The following is a 14,985-nucleotide window of genomic DNA, read 5'->3' as shown; positions in this document are numbered from 1 at the left end:
ATGTAAACTATCCGATACATCACGTAAATTCTTTACCTGTAGCTCTTCAAAAGTAGAGGAACGGTTAATGAAAAAGTAACAGTGAAGGTTATAGCAACTGTAAACGGTAAAATAGGTTAAAAGACACCCAAGTAAGCTGGGTGCTAAGTCTGACTTTCCAAATCAAGACAGAAATATACCACTGCAAAGTATCACACAATGCCTGAGGTATAATTTAGGCAATGCTGAGAGCTAGGTAGAAGGTGGAAAGATGCGTGCTTCAAGGAGAGAACAGTGTGATGAATTGAGACAGGGAGAAAGATCTGGGCACAGAAGCAGCTCAGAAGAAGTACTACAAGATGGTTTTAAATGGAGCTTGATCCTGCATGGCATTTCAGTTATTCTTGACTGCTGAAACAACTGAGAGCTGTGCTAGCTCCAGTAAGTGTTTTGTAAATTACCCCACTCTTCTGACATCAACTTTGAATCCATCTTCAGCAGTTTATCATGCCAAATTAATGGGAGAAATAAAACTGGTACAATTCCTGAACTCAACAATGATTTTTAATTTATTACCTATAACCGGAACATTTGTTAATTCTGCAGAACAAGACAGACTTGGAATCTTTGACAAATGCCTTCACTTTTTCCTCAGCCCAATTACCAAAGTCCTCTATTTACAGAAGCTCTTGAATATACTTATTCTGGAATAACACCTACCCTTCAAGAGCCTGTTCTTTTCTGGGTACATAGCTAACTGAACAAATCATTAGCAACCATATCCCCACCGTAGCGGTTCATTAAAAACAAACCAATAAAATTCCATGTAGTTGAGGCCAAAACCCACCACGTTTGGGGGGTAGGGGGGCGAAAGAGCCTTTTCTTCAGGCTGTTTGAAAGCAAGCAAGCTAAACAGGCCCTTTAGAGCTGGATGGCAGATATATAACAACTTGTTAAATTACACTGAATAATAAAGGAAACGCAGCTTTCAGAATTCACACCAATCTTACATAGTAACAGAATACTGAGCTTTGTTTACAAACAGTGACTTTTGCATACACAAGTCTTTTGGTGACTTTTGAGTTAACGCGAACTTTTGTTACACTGCTCTAGCCATGTGCCTTAAATGGTATTTCGTAGTATGATAAACCACTAGCATTTTTAATGCCATTACCTTGAGATCGTTACCACTGTTCCATTGCAATAAATGTGGAGCTTGTCACAGACTTCATTCTATCTCATAAGAGATCTCTGTTTTTCTCCTCTAGGTCTCGGCATGTAGGAACAGTGAGTCCCTGCACGACAGACCAGCGGAGGACTCCAGCACAGAGCAAGGCAGGACCACGAGTTAGAGATCAGCACCTGGGGACCTGGTCAAAAACAGGGCGAAAGGAACAGCAGCAGGAGAGATGTGCTGAAAATTGCTTACTTCAGCAGTTTAGATTAATATATGTTTTCCTGTAATGATTCAATTAAAATGTAATTTTCTTGAAAGCTAGGAGCGGGCCTATTTCAGTGTGCGAGCCTCCACGTGATCTTCTGTGGTTTTGTTTGTAACCGCTCTTCATTGAGCTGGATCACAGACACAGATATCCTCAGCCACACATTACAGCTCAGATATGTCATCCTCGCGGATTAACTTCATGTCATTGTGGAGAAAGGAATGATTTTAACAGCCGGACAAGTTATTTTTCACTGTGAAGGTTATTAACCTTTGGAATAAATTACCCGAGAAGTGGAGTTTTCTCTCTGAGTCCTCAAGCGACTCTCTGGAAGAGGCACTTTTTAGTCAAAATAAACTATTGGTTTTATAAAAAGTGTAACTTTGTGAAGTTTTGTGGCCCTTGATATACAAGAAGGCAAAGCAGATGCTAACTGCCTCTTCTCCACTTCATTTTTTTTTTATGCGTATCAGGGTAAAATATCCCCCTCCAATCTTCATTAGACAGAAGAGGTAGTGAAATACGAAATGTTATGCCTACCTTTGACTTATCACCTATGTGGAAAACACACTGAAGCAACGTTAATTCTAGTCCCTTGTCTATTACAGAAAAACAAAGAAGTCTAGACCCTGTTCTCAAAAGCTAATATAATAAATGTTTGGGAGCTAATCATAAATAGAAAAAGGTTAATCAGTTCCTCAGCTTGCCGAAGCTTCATGCACACTGGGACTCTTAATGTATTCAACTAAGAAAAGGCAGCAAAGAAAATACTCATAGATTTTGTTTTCAAATAAAAATTTCTAATAATTCAAAATCGCCAGTGGGTTGCTTCCTTTTTTGATTTGTACAATTTGTGCTCCAACTGCAAAAACACACACACTGCCTTCATTTCCCCACTTCACTTTGCATATGACATTGATGGGGCTTTTTAAGCCAGAAGCCTAACATATGATTTAGAGGCTCTGGGAAAGAAAATGAGAATGCTGGGGAAAAAACGGATCAGAAATCTACATTAAAATCATGCAATTTCACTGCGCTGCAGAAAACTACTGGGACAAGGAAGCACCTGAGTAGCTGTAAGTAAGTCTCTCTTGCATCTGAATATAATATAGACATTTTAAAAGAACTAAATAGGCATGTGCTAATACCACACCAAGACAAAGCAGACCACTTCAGACTGGCTTTTATGTTAGGAACAAAACAGACTCAGTAGGAGTCCCTTAAGGCTCCAGACAATACTTTTTGCTTTCATGCTAAAGTAGTAGCTAAAGCCCCAACCGTATTCTGTTAGCCACCATGCAGGAAGAGAGTGAAAGGCAATCCTCCCCAGCTGACCTTCAGTGTAAGTAGATGGGAGGGCAAAGACTACGAGACGGGAGAAATTTTCAAAGATTTGAGGATTGGTTTCAATGCTCAAATTCTAATGAAAGTCAACGTGACCTTGCTTTCCTTTTCTCTTTTGACAGTCTGACAGTTTGCAATGAAATGATCTCTCCCAGCTCAGACAATAAATTAACAGCAGAGTTTAGAACGGTTCCTAAATCTTGTGGCCCCCAGCCAGAGCTGACTGGTGGATCACCTTGCTTTCCAAATTCACAAGGAGGAAGGACATCCTCCAGTCTTTGAAGGAAAGGTTGAGCTTCCTGCATAGAAGCTTTCTCCTATATATTCTTGAATCTTATTTAACCCTGAATTATGCCAGTCAGCACAACACATCTCTATACTCAAGAGTTCAAGTGGTACAGTTTCTTTGTCTAATTGGAAGAGCAAGGAGGATCCAGAGGAGCAGACAAAGATCTAGCCTTAGGTTCTTCCACAAATTAGAGCTGTAAACAGCATGCAGACCTACATTAAAGGGGAGCAATGCATACTTGCCTAATGGGATTATGCATAAAGCACGTCTGAGGGTCTTGCCACTAACATCACTTCTACCTCATTCTCACACACATGGGACAGAGCTGCTCTGAAGCTCAGGAAGATCAAGAGTCGAGTAGAGAGTTTCGGACAAACTCTTGGTCAACTTCAGTATTTGTAGCATTTTTTCCTTCTCGGTACTAAGAATGAAAAGAACTGTAATCAGAGTTTGTTTTCAAACAATGTGTAACCTTATTTAGGTGTTCTGCCCTTTGCCAGCTACAGCACAGCAATTACACACCTTCCCAGGTGACCGCCTACCACATGGGAGCAAGAGGAAAACGACGTTAAGAACAACAAAGGCTTCTATTTCCACAAAATCTTGGATGAGACGTGACATCATAGGTGGAAGCAAAATTATTGCTAAAATGGATTAGTCTTAGGACTTGTTTTGTGTGTTCTGACATATGTTTTGTGTGTGTGTGTGTATGTGTATACACACAGACACTGAACATCTGCCCTGACCTTCAGTACTCTTTAATACACATCCTGTTAAATTAAATGGATAATGATGACCCAGAAAAATCACTTCTCTCATCTTCACATAATGTGAGAACTACATAGTAATTAACTAGCCTTTAAGAATGACACTGTCAATTATTTCAGGACAATCAAATAATAGCAGAGAAATGGGAGTCTGAACAGGAACGGTGTCAGATGTACAGTTTAAACAATAGCTGTTTTGCCTGTCATTCATACCAAATTACTGCAGGAGGGGGGAAAGAAGAACTATTTATAACCTGTCAGTCTCAAGAAACCACAATTATGATGATTTAATTAACACATGGAGAGGCTTCAGGCAATCACATCGTTCTAAATTTAAGAAGTAGCACATTTCAGGCCCAAGATGATTTAGAACATTAACAAATGCTAGTTGAACCAGGGCAAGAATTTGATGGCCTTGTTGGTTCCTTTTAGAGCATCCATCACGGCACAAAGATAATCCAAATGGATGTGTTAGTGAAAGATGAGAGCAGTGAAGAATCATCTGGGGTTTCAGAGGCCATCACACAGAAGGAGAAGCTGATTTTTAATGAGAACTGAGTTTGAAAATGAGCAAAAACACACAACTCGAGTCTATTCATCAAAGCTACTCTACACATTGGAAAAGTCTGGAAAAAATTGAGTTAGGGTGTATGAGAGTGCAAGACACCAAGGGTGAGACTGACCTTCCCATGGAGAACTTGACGCTTGTACTCAGTGCCAAATAGGTCTTTCCTTGACCTGATGCCCAGGAGTGAGTTTTAACCTGTGCACAGTGCAATCACAGAACATGGGGTGGCCTTTTCACTGCACAAGACTGAGAGTTGGAGTCATCCAATAAACAGAATATTGCTAAAGGTTTCTTAAAACCTGGATTGCAGTACTCACTAGTCAACTCATCTCCTGCAAGTAAATCGCTCTTCAGGTCTCCATTTCCTCTTTCTATGCCCCACTTGTTTAGATTACCTGCTGTGTCCTATTTTCCCAGGCACAAAATGATTCTTTCAATATTTTCATACGGTGATTAAACTTGGGGTTTGTCAGCTTCTACCCAAACACAAATAGTCATAGTAATAATACTACCGTTACACTGAGCTTACCTTCTTTCACTTTCTATTGTCTGCTTCTTACTTGGATTAAAACACTAGTAACATACAGGAAAAGCCTACTTCTTCCATACAAGAAAAAAAATCTTGACCACAGTTTGCACAGAAAAAAATAATGAACCTCCTGCTTTAAAACTGGTTCTTCCATTGTCTGTCAAAAACTGGGGCTCGAGATTGCTTTTTCTACAACGTATATTTATATCAGTATGCAGTTGGAAGCATTGTGCACACACCCAATGCTGAATGTATCAAAAGATCTTTGTACACTACATAATTACTAAGCTCTGCCTGTTGCAATGAAGAACATGCCACATTCCCACAATACATTTAATACACAGTGACTTAACAACCATCTAATTTTTCTCCTGATGTAACACTTTTGCAATGCAGTTGAAACGTTCAGACAGAAAAGACAATGTACTTATATATGACAAAAGAACTTTAAAAATTCTGTATCAAGTCAAGATTAAGGTCAGTCTTTTCCATTTAGGTCTTCACATAAAGAAAACACATACCCCACATACAAGCACACAATATCAACGGTCCACCTTTGATCACAAACAAACTGATCATGCCAGTTTTCCCCACAGGCTAAAACCAGAAATATTCTTCTTTTTATTGTTGCATATTTCAGAGGAAACTGAATGGTGATGGTGAAAGAACAGGAAAAAAAAAAAGACAGGAACCTTCATAGCAAAGAGCTGTTGCTTAAGATTGTGATCCACATGACAGAGGAAGTAAAAATTAGGATAATGTTACTTATCTGATGAGTTCTGAGAAATTCAGATAAAAAGTACTATGCAAAAAAGTCCATGCTTTTTTGCCACACAAAGGATAGAAAATAAAGAAGAGAAGTTCTAGCATCCTTGCAAAGTCCTGTCATTTTCTGTAGGAAGTTGCCCGCTGACAGAGAGACAGCCTTGGACCACAAAGCTTTTGGGAAAGACTCTGGCTTGCTAGCATCCATGGACTTCTCATACTCTAGCCAATTACATTTAAATGTATCTAAAGAACCACAAAAATAATTTAAAAAATGGTTTGCGTGTATCAATCTATACTTGAACTAAGAAACAATGGTGGAGATTTTGCTGCAGCTAGAATATACCCCAGATGGTGACAGATTATAGATGATCGACATTTTCTGGCCTTTCTTGCCTTCCCCATCCTTGCAGGTGGAACAATTCCTATTCAAGCACCCATGACAACAGTATGACTGATGTACCTACCAGGAAGAGCTTTCTATTTCCTTGTGACTTAAAAAGGCAAAGACAAAACAAATTCATTAGCCCAAGAAGCCAATATTCCCATAAAGTAACACCCTCTCATGCCATCCCTTCGCCGCATACTCTGGCTTCTAGCAAAGTTGGAATTTTGCAGCTAGGAACAGAGACAACAGATTTTCCCAGGAAATCCCTCGGAATTGATCCAGTCATCTCTTTGTGTAGATGGAGAGATCTACAAGCAATCTAAGCTTATTTGGCTGCACAACAGGCAGATGTGATAAAAGCTGATTAGTGTCAAAAATGTTTACTGCTGCAGCCCATCTGTGTTCAGTCCTAAAATACCTGGCTTGAAATGACCAAATACCAGGATGTTAGTAGTGCTATAAACACAAATCACACAGGAATTTTTTGTGTCAAAATGTTTACAACATGGATAGCGTGATAGAGGGCTGCACGCTCCTGTGAGCCAAGCAGCTCCTGCTAGAAAAGCATGCAATCTCCTGAACGTATCAGGTAGACCAGCTCAATGGAAGTAACACACCTGCACAGCCGAGACCTTAAGTGTAGTCCCAAAGGCTTTGAAATGTATAGGTCTCTTCCACCAGGGGCAGATTGGCTGCCAAAAGGAGTACGGGCCTAGAAGCATCACTGTCAAGAAGCAGAGTAAACCAGCACGTACGCAGCTCTGGTTATTTCCAGCACCCCGACCAGCTCAGATAGCTCTGTGCTCTAACAGCCTGTGTAGTTTAGGCAACAGTCTTAACATCAAGAATCAGGTCAACTCTATTATTCTGGAGGAGAGTTTAAGGAACATTTCTGGCAGCGGGATACTTACTAATAAGATTGTTTGCCCCTTTTAGAGCGTGGGGCTTTTTTAAAAAATTTTTTTGGTGTGTGTGTTTAAAAGGAAAAAACAACAAATGAATAGGTTCAACAGATTTCTTCGCTCTTTCTGTTAGCATTCTCCCTCCTGGCATGAGCTACATAATGGACTAAAATCGATTTTTCTTCTCCTTCTTAAAATACTGGCAGCACATCACAGAGTCTGAGCAAAAGCAGAAGAAGGGGTGACAGAAAGGAAAAGAGAGATGGAGAGGGCAAACTGCATCTGTCACAACTCCAGCAACACAGGAATCCTTCATAGGGCCTGAGCAACGATTATAATAGGAATACTCCTATTTTCTTCTCTTGTACAAAGCTTTCACAATGCAGCATCCTCTCCATTTGAACAGTCCTTGCTGTGCGTAACTCAAACCACGAAGTTTCTAGAAAGTGGCAAAATTAGGGGATTAGAAAAAGAGGTGATGAGAAGGACTGCTAGTCAATCAGTTACCCTCCCGGCTGGACATTGTGTTTAAGACTATGAATCCTCAGTGCAATTTCAGAGTTCTGTCAATTAACTGTCAGCCTCTGGATGAGACCTAGTGGAACAAACGTAATGCCTAAAATGTGGTTAGGAAAGTTCCCAGGCTTAACTGAAAATCTGGGAGATGCAGGTTCAGCTTCTTCCTTTGCCACTGATGTTCTGCATTATCTCAGAGCAAATCACTTTCAAGGTCTCAGCAGCACCTGTACCGCAAGACCAAATTTCAGACAAGCTAATCTCTCACCCAGGCACCTGAATAAGGACTGAGTAAGACTTTCAGAAGTGTTCAGCATCCTTCTGCAGCTCCCTTTTCAAATTTACAACCAGTGTCTCAATTGCTGCTGATGCACAGCTGGCTGACTTCTTCCGGAAATACAGGCAGTCATTTTGGGAAATCTCACGCTTTGCAAGTGCTGAGCCGAGGAAAATTTGCCCCTGTGCATTTATTGCTACATCACTAGTACTGCTAGAGCACAACTTTCTGTATAGTGACATTATACTTGCAGTAACAAGTATGCAAGGCTAACGAAGCTTCTGAATGGTAACAAACGCAAATTTCTACATTTGGTCCTAATCCTGAAGACATTTCTAAAATTTACTTTTTCCTCAAACCTCTCACTGGCCCTGTGCCTAAAAGACTTCACCTCTGAGCCACTTCTGACATATTTCTTACAGATATACTGCACCGAGGAAAAGAGCTATCAGCTTAGCCTTTGCTTACTCTCCCAATACAAATATAGCGCTTATGACAGCGTTTCATTAGATTGATTCACCCTTCAGTTTACAACTCAAGCAAGAATTTAAGGTCCATCTATAATCACAAAGAGGTGAAGAAAGAGAGGCAGAGAAGGAGCCATAGCACAGAAGGATATAAGAAAGCTAAATTAACAATGCCCATCCTACCGTATTCCAAAACAGAGTCACTGGGAGAACAACCACACCACTTTGTCCCTAAAATGATGACAGCAGGCTATCCACTTAACAACTACTGCTTCTCATACTCCTCACTCATCACCTCCCATAGTCTTCTCTTTGTAAAGCACTACCTGCAGAATCACCTTCCTTTTGCATTCCCCCAAGCTATGACAAACTTACACCTCTGCCATGAAATCCTTGCTGAGTATTCCTTATGAAAACATAAGGCTGATGATCAAAGCAAATATGATCACTGCTCTTAAAAAAGAAAAATTCTGCCAATCTGAATTATTTCTCTCATGAGATCATAATACCCCACAAGCTCATGCTTAGCCCCTGGGCAGCCCTTCCAGCGTTGAGTTATAAAACCACGAATGCCCTCGCTGAACTGGAACCTTAGACTGAACAGTATCTGGGGCATGGAGATTATTTTCTTCTTCCTTTTTGCATCTTGTTCAAAACAACACAGTAATGGTGTTTAATAAATAAATAATAAACACCAGTGGCATGTCAACATTTCCTTTTAAATTAGGCTCAAAAGGAGGAGGTCAACAGCAGCCCACCAAGTCTGCATATGCTGCATTCCTTTATCAATCTATTTCTTCCCACTGGCAAGAGGGGAGGGAAGCAAAATTCAAAGTGAACATAATTTTGTGTGACTGATTTAGCATGTATGAATACAAGTGACAACCGCCCTGGTTTTCACTCCAATGCATCGTAACAGCAGAGATGTACTTGTATGTGAACAGGTGGGCTTGTTTGTCAAGCGCTGGGGTATGGTTAGACATTGAGAAGCAAAAGTGTAAGAAGTAACCTCGCAGGGTCCGTGTCAATCGTCTCTCAAAGGGCTTCACATCAACTGTGCTCAGTTAACACAGAAAAGATGTTCACTTGGTTGGTTGGTTGTTGTTTGTTTTGTAACTGCCAGCCTGAGAAACAGGAGATGAATAACCTTCCAGTAGAAAGAAGGAAACATTTTTGTAGCAATGTTCCTTCTCCCCATATACCTTCGTAGTGTGCTATATACAGATATTTTGTATGCGATACATATGAAATACATAATATTATAGCTTGGTTTATGAAATTGCTTTTTATGGCTCCCAGATCCTCAGCAAATGTACAAATAAATATGAACGAGAGAGGGAATAAGATGCACATGCACAAAGCAAAGCAAATACCAAAATGAGATAGCAGCAGTCTGCTAACTGGATGGTGAGAGCCAAAATCATAAGCATCCAGTTATTTTAGAAACCCTTGCCAATAGACTAAATAGAATACCATAGGCCAGGTGTCAGTGATTATAATCCCACTGATGCCAAGAGAGTTGCTCCCATTTACAGCAAGCCTGACTTTGGCTCTCTCTCTGTAGTACAAGAAATAATTCATAAAGCATGGACTCGAAAAAGCAGCGATACAAACCATATCTGCAACTCCCCTACTTGCAGTATAAGGACCCAATGCAGGGCAGCTCTCGTACGCCTGTGTTGCTTTGTTATATGCTAGAAACCTCACTGAACTTAACAACAAACGCCATCCCTGCTCACATGCGTAGCTGCTGGGAAAAAAAGAACCTACATAAATATCTAAGCCTGTTATTTCAAGGCCAGTTCTGCCATGGAAAACAAGTGGTTCATGGATGAGATGAGCTGGATACTTCTAAAACCAAAATCATCACTGTCAACTTAATAGGCACGCTTACACAACCTTAGGCCACGCTCAGAAACCTTTCATTACGACCCAAGTACCAGCAACAGAGTATGCTCAGGCATCTTCCCCAGGTTGAAATGGAACTAAGCCATTATGTCTTTCCTGAAAGGCACACAATTTTTGGACACTGTAGCTCCTTACAAGCATGTGTGGGAGTAGACGTTTGAAAGCAGACAATCATTTGAAAAATATTACTGAAAAAAGTACAATCAGTAAACTCATAAGCAATGAATTCTGAAAGGTTGCCTGCCTTCATTTTGATAACCAAACACTCTTCTCCACTCTAAGTGGTCCTTTTTGGGAGAAACCTCAGTCTGAGCACAGTGAATGAGCAAGTCAGACCAACAGGAAGACGGGCCCGAGCTATGTCTCACTTGTACAAAATAATAGTTTTCCCATAAGTATGTATATCTGGGTAAATTAGTAAATAACAAGATGTTCCATTTTCTTTTTTTCCTCCCCAAACATAAAACCTTTCCACTGCTGAAGACACTATAAGGATTTTTTTTCTTACCATTTTTAAGTACTGTACAGTGCATATCTATCCTTTTGCAAGTGGAACCTTGTAGCTATGGAGACGAAGAATGTTAAATCCAAGCTGAAGATAGTATTTCAGTGGGTGCTTATGGTTGCTACATGTGCCTTCAATGATCTGCTGCTTTCTGTCTCCTGAAGTCTTCTGTACTAATAGCCAAGGCATACTAAATCACCGCGCAAATACAGAGTGTACTTTCTACCAGTCACAGCCTGGGACAGCACTATCATGTTCAGTACAGTCTTTCTGATTTACACCGTAACCAAGAATCCCACAGACAACACGATAAACAGTTTGAGTTCTGCAAAGTTGCGCAGCAGCTTAACCTGAACAGAGTAGCGGAATAAAACTGTTCTGGTAGTGCGATAGCACCTGGAAACCAGATGAACTGGGGTCCCCTTGTGTTTAAGGCTGTGTGTAACAATTGACATCAACAGGAAGAAATTATGCTACATTGACCTTCTGTTACAGACCTGGGAGAACTCTTCAACTTTTTATTTATCTGCAATAAACCAAATTATCCAAATTTCTCCCAAACAACATCACATATTCCCTGTCTTCTGTGCACTACGATCGTGATCCAAATTCTGTTACAGATTATGGTTTCATTACATGCACTTTCAGTTATGGCGTGCAGATTCAGCTGTCTTCCATATCATCTTGGTGTAAATTAAACAACATTTTATTCAAGCTAATGAAACTTCAGTGGTGTTAAACTTGGGCATGAAGAGGAGACAGCCTTTCAGGTCAAATTAATGCTCCTTGTGACAGCCAGTGAAAATCAAAATAACTTTGTTAGCATCACTTACTTTCTTTGTATACTAGCAGGAAAAAAACCCAACCCACACCTTCATTCACATGGTACTGGTAGAAATGACAAGGGTATGACAGGTGGTTTTCTTTTTTGAAGACAACACTGCTCCAGAGAAAGCAACCCCAAAACATACCCTTTTTTTTCTTCCTTCCCCTTAGCTCCATGGTCCAAAATCAGGTAGGGAATTCAGGTGCAAAATATGAAATATCTTAAAGATGCCCTATTGTCAGAAAGTGAAAACATCCACTTATTAAAAAAATCAGGATCCTAGAACTGCAGCCTGCTCAACACTGCTGAACTTTTAACACACCTTTCATGCTACCTGGCTGTCAAAGACATTGGTCAAAATCTACCATAGTCAAATCCAATTTGCATAAATGGAGATGAACAAATTTCAACAGGCACATTAAGCACTCCCAGGTAGGATGTCCACAACCAAGGAAGCGAAATCAACCGTAGTCCCCTAATACCACATCACGTGCAGGATTAAGTAACAAGTACTGAAATGTAATTGTGCAAATCCTCCTTACCAGATATAAATAAGCAATGGCAGTCACAAGTAAAAACATTTCTTACATACGCATTAATAGAGTCATTGACAATACGGCAATGAAAAAACCACAGTATTTTCTTGCCAAAGCTGAACAACAGACAAAAGAAGCACTGAGAGCTTTTCCTATTTTTATTTCCCATGTTGCTGAGTCAAAATCATAACACGGCCTTAAGCACGTGAAGCTCTTGACTCCAGTAGAGTCGTCTCTCAAGCTAAGCCTTCACCGATCACTAAAATGAATAAAAAACCCTCAAGAATCCCCCTCTGCCAATCCAGATATTTGCAAATGTCCTGTTTGACTTGGGGCCTTTACAAGGCTCAAGTTCAGAAGAGCTAGTAAGGCAGCTTGTGTGTTCCTGCTTCTCCAGGAAAACACCTAAGTGCCTAACTCCAAGGTGATGCTGCAGTCCTGTTGTCCCCTGGCTTACTTGTGAACCAGACAGATAACGCAGAAAATCTTTGGCATTATCTTTAAATAGGCCATAAACCCCTCAAGAATTGGCATGGGGTCTGGAGTAAAGGGGTTTCTGTATTTATTTTTAAAACAGAAAAGGTTCTTAAACTCCTTTGTTTCTACCATTACATTAAAAAAGAGACTCTCTTGTAGCCACTGCTAATAAAATGGGTGCAAACAGGAGAACAACACTCCACATGCCTTTATCATAGTTGTTTACTTCGACTTCATCTATTTTTTTTATAAGTCTGAATTATTCAAAATAATCACCATCACTTCCCTGAGTGTTGTTATTTAATGAGATAAGCTTTCATACTGAGCAAACCCAAAAGCAAAAGAATCTCATTAATCTTTCTAGCGTTTAGAGACACCTCAAGAGCTTCAAACATTTACCTCGCCTTCCCAGCAGCTGAAATGGTTTTAGGAGGATCATGGTTCATACCTCACATTCCCTGGAGCCAGAGATGGTATACGTGCAGGGCCCAGATCCATTAACCGATACATCCATGGTCTCAGAGTTTGTTGGCTTGTAGTCCACGTAATACTCCTGTAAAGGGGAGTTCATTTGCCTTTCAGACTCTCGGGCCTTTTTCCTGCGCCTCTTCATGAGAGAGTGCTGCTGGAGCTGTTTCATGCTGGCTGGATAGCGCTTCCACGACACGTAGATAACCAACAAAATCATGGCCACGGAAAGAAAGAGGGCCACGCTCCCAGCGATTATTTTGTGAAAGGAAACGTGCTCATACTCTGGTTCCACTCCAGGTGTTGGGAGGTCTGCAGAAGGGCTTGGCATAACAGACGTCGGCTGATTGCTTTCAAGTTTGGAAATGGTAGGTTTAGGAATGAAGACAGGTCTCGGGGGGGTTTTGGGTGGCTGGTACGATCTCTCAGTAACCACCACCTGGATTTCAGCACAGATATTATATGTTTCCACAGCATCGCTCACTTTTTCACCCTGGATGTGTTTAGGGCCTGCACATATCATAGTGCTCTCTTTATTTCCCTTGAAATTCTTAAGCCAAGTAAACAGAGGGCAAATGCTTCGAGTACATTCCCACATATTTCCGGACAGAGTGATGGAGATGAGCGAGATCCACGTATTGATGGTCTCCTGAGAGATGTTGGTGAGTTTGTTGGAATCCAGGTTCAGCTTTTGCAGGTTGGGGAGGCACTGGAAGGTCCCAGGCTCTATCCCTGTAATGTCATTTCCTGATAAATCCAAGTTGTGCAAGGAACTCCAAGTCCACGTTAACCCTTGGCTAATAGACCGGATCCTATTCCACTGCAAATAAATCGAGCGAAGGTTGAAGAGGCGTGGAAAGTGGGCAAAATTGATCTTAGAAAACTGGTTGTGCTCCAAGTGGAGCTCTGTCAACTTCAAAAGGCCAGCGAAAGCATTACGGGATAAGCTCCGCAGGCGGTTGTAGCCCAAATCCAGAAAGTCGAGGTTTCGGCAGTCTTGGAAAACTCGGATCGGCACCGTTTTCAGCGAGTTAGACCGCAAATGCAAGATCAAGAGTTTACGAAGGCCCTTGAACTGCTCAGACTGCAACACCTGCAACTTGTTGTAAGAGAGGTCCAGATTGCGGAGGTTGGGGACTGGGTGAAATGTTTTGTTGTGCAGATGGGTAATTTTGTTGGAGCTTAGAATTAATTCCTTCAGCCTGCGGATCCCCTGAAATGCATCCTCATCCACGGAGCTGATGTAATTATGGTCAAGATAAAGCCATATGAGCTGATTCAGGCCCGCAAACTGATTTGATTTAAGCTTCTGAATGCTGTTGTAGCGTAACGATAAGCCTTGAGACCCTCCAGAAATATTCTGAGGGATGTCTCTGAATGCATGAGATTCGCAGTACACAATCTTGCCATCGCATCTGCAGTTCTTGGGGCAAGCTCGCTGAGCCCCCGCAAGCATAACAAACAGCACCATAGGAAGTAGCACTAACAACACACTCATGCCTCTCAGCTGCTTAATTAAATGGAAACCTACAATATTAAAGAGAAAACAAATGTGCATTGTAAAGCTATTAAGATAAATCGCCAACAGATTACTAACGTCAATGGGGTTTCTAATAAAGCATTAGTGAAGCAGCGGATTTTGAAGACAACCTGTTTGCCTCCTGTCTTGCACTTTTTGTTGTGCAAATTCTTGTCCTTTGAGTTTCTGGCTTGCCATCTCTCCTACCCCGCACCATCACCAGTACTACTCTTGTTATTCAATTACTTTTGTGTGATTTATGATCCCTTAGAAGGACCAAGAGCCTGTTCTCTATTTGCTTTTCTCCTGTACATCATCTCTCAGTGTAGCTGGTATATCCTTATCGCTAGATGCTGAGGTTTTAACAATAAACATATTTGTCAAGTCACTGTGCTGAATGCTCCATAGTGCTGGAAAGGAAATGAGCCAAAGCTTCTGGTATTTACGTGCTGCTAAACGTGTTCCTTAATAGAAGCAATTGCAAGTCCAATTCCTCCAAAAATTACTGCAAAA

General features: G+C 41.0%; 1 protein-coding gene across 4 annotated transcripts in view; it reads right to left on the bottom strand.

Moving 5' to 3' along the window:
- LRRTM4 (leucine rich repeat transmembrane neuronal 4) overlaps positions 1-14,985 on the bottom strand; it is a 342,097-nt gene that overhangs the window by 210,348 nt on the left and 116,764 nt on the right. For 3 of the 4 annotated variants that reach the window (XR_003926398.2, XR_003926399.2, XM_030035903.2), the window contains one exon: positions 12,934-14,480. Coding sequence is in view for 2 of the 4 variants with exons in the window: in XM_030035903.2 (XP_029891763.1) it covers positions 12,934-14,480 (1,547 nt within the window). In the remaining 2 variants the exon portion in view is untranslated. Of the gene's footprint in view, positions 1-12,884; positions 14,481-14,985 lie in introns of all 4 variants that reach the window. The other variant, XM_030035904.1, reaches the window with a different exon arrangement.

Source organism: Aquila chrysaetos, chromosome 13 (genome assembly GCF_900496995.4).
Source record: "Aquila chrysaetos chrysaetos chromosome 13, bAquChr1.4, whole genome shotgun sequence".
NCBI lineage: Eukaryota > Metazoa > Chordata > Aves > Accipitriformes > Accipitridae > Aquila > Aquila chrysaetos.
This window is presented reverse-complemented; position numbering and strand designations above follow the sequence as displayed.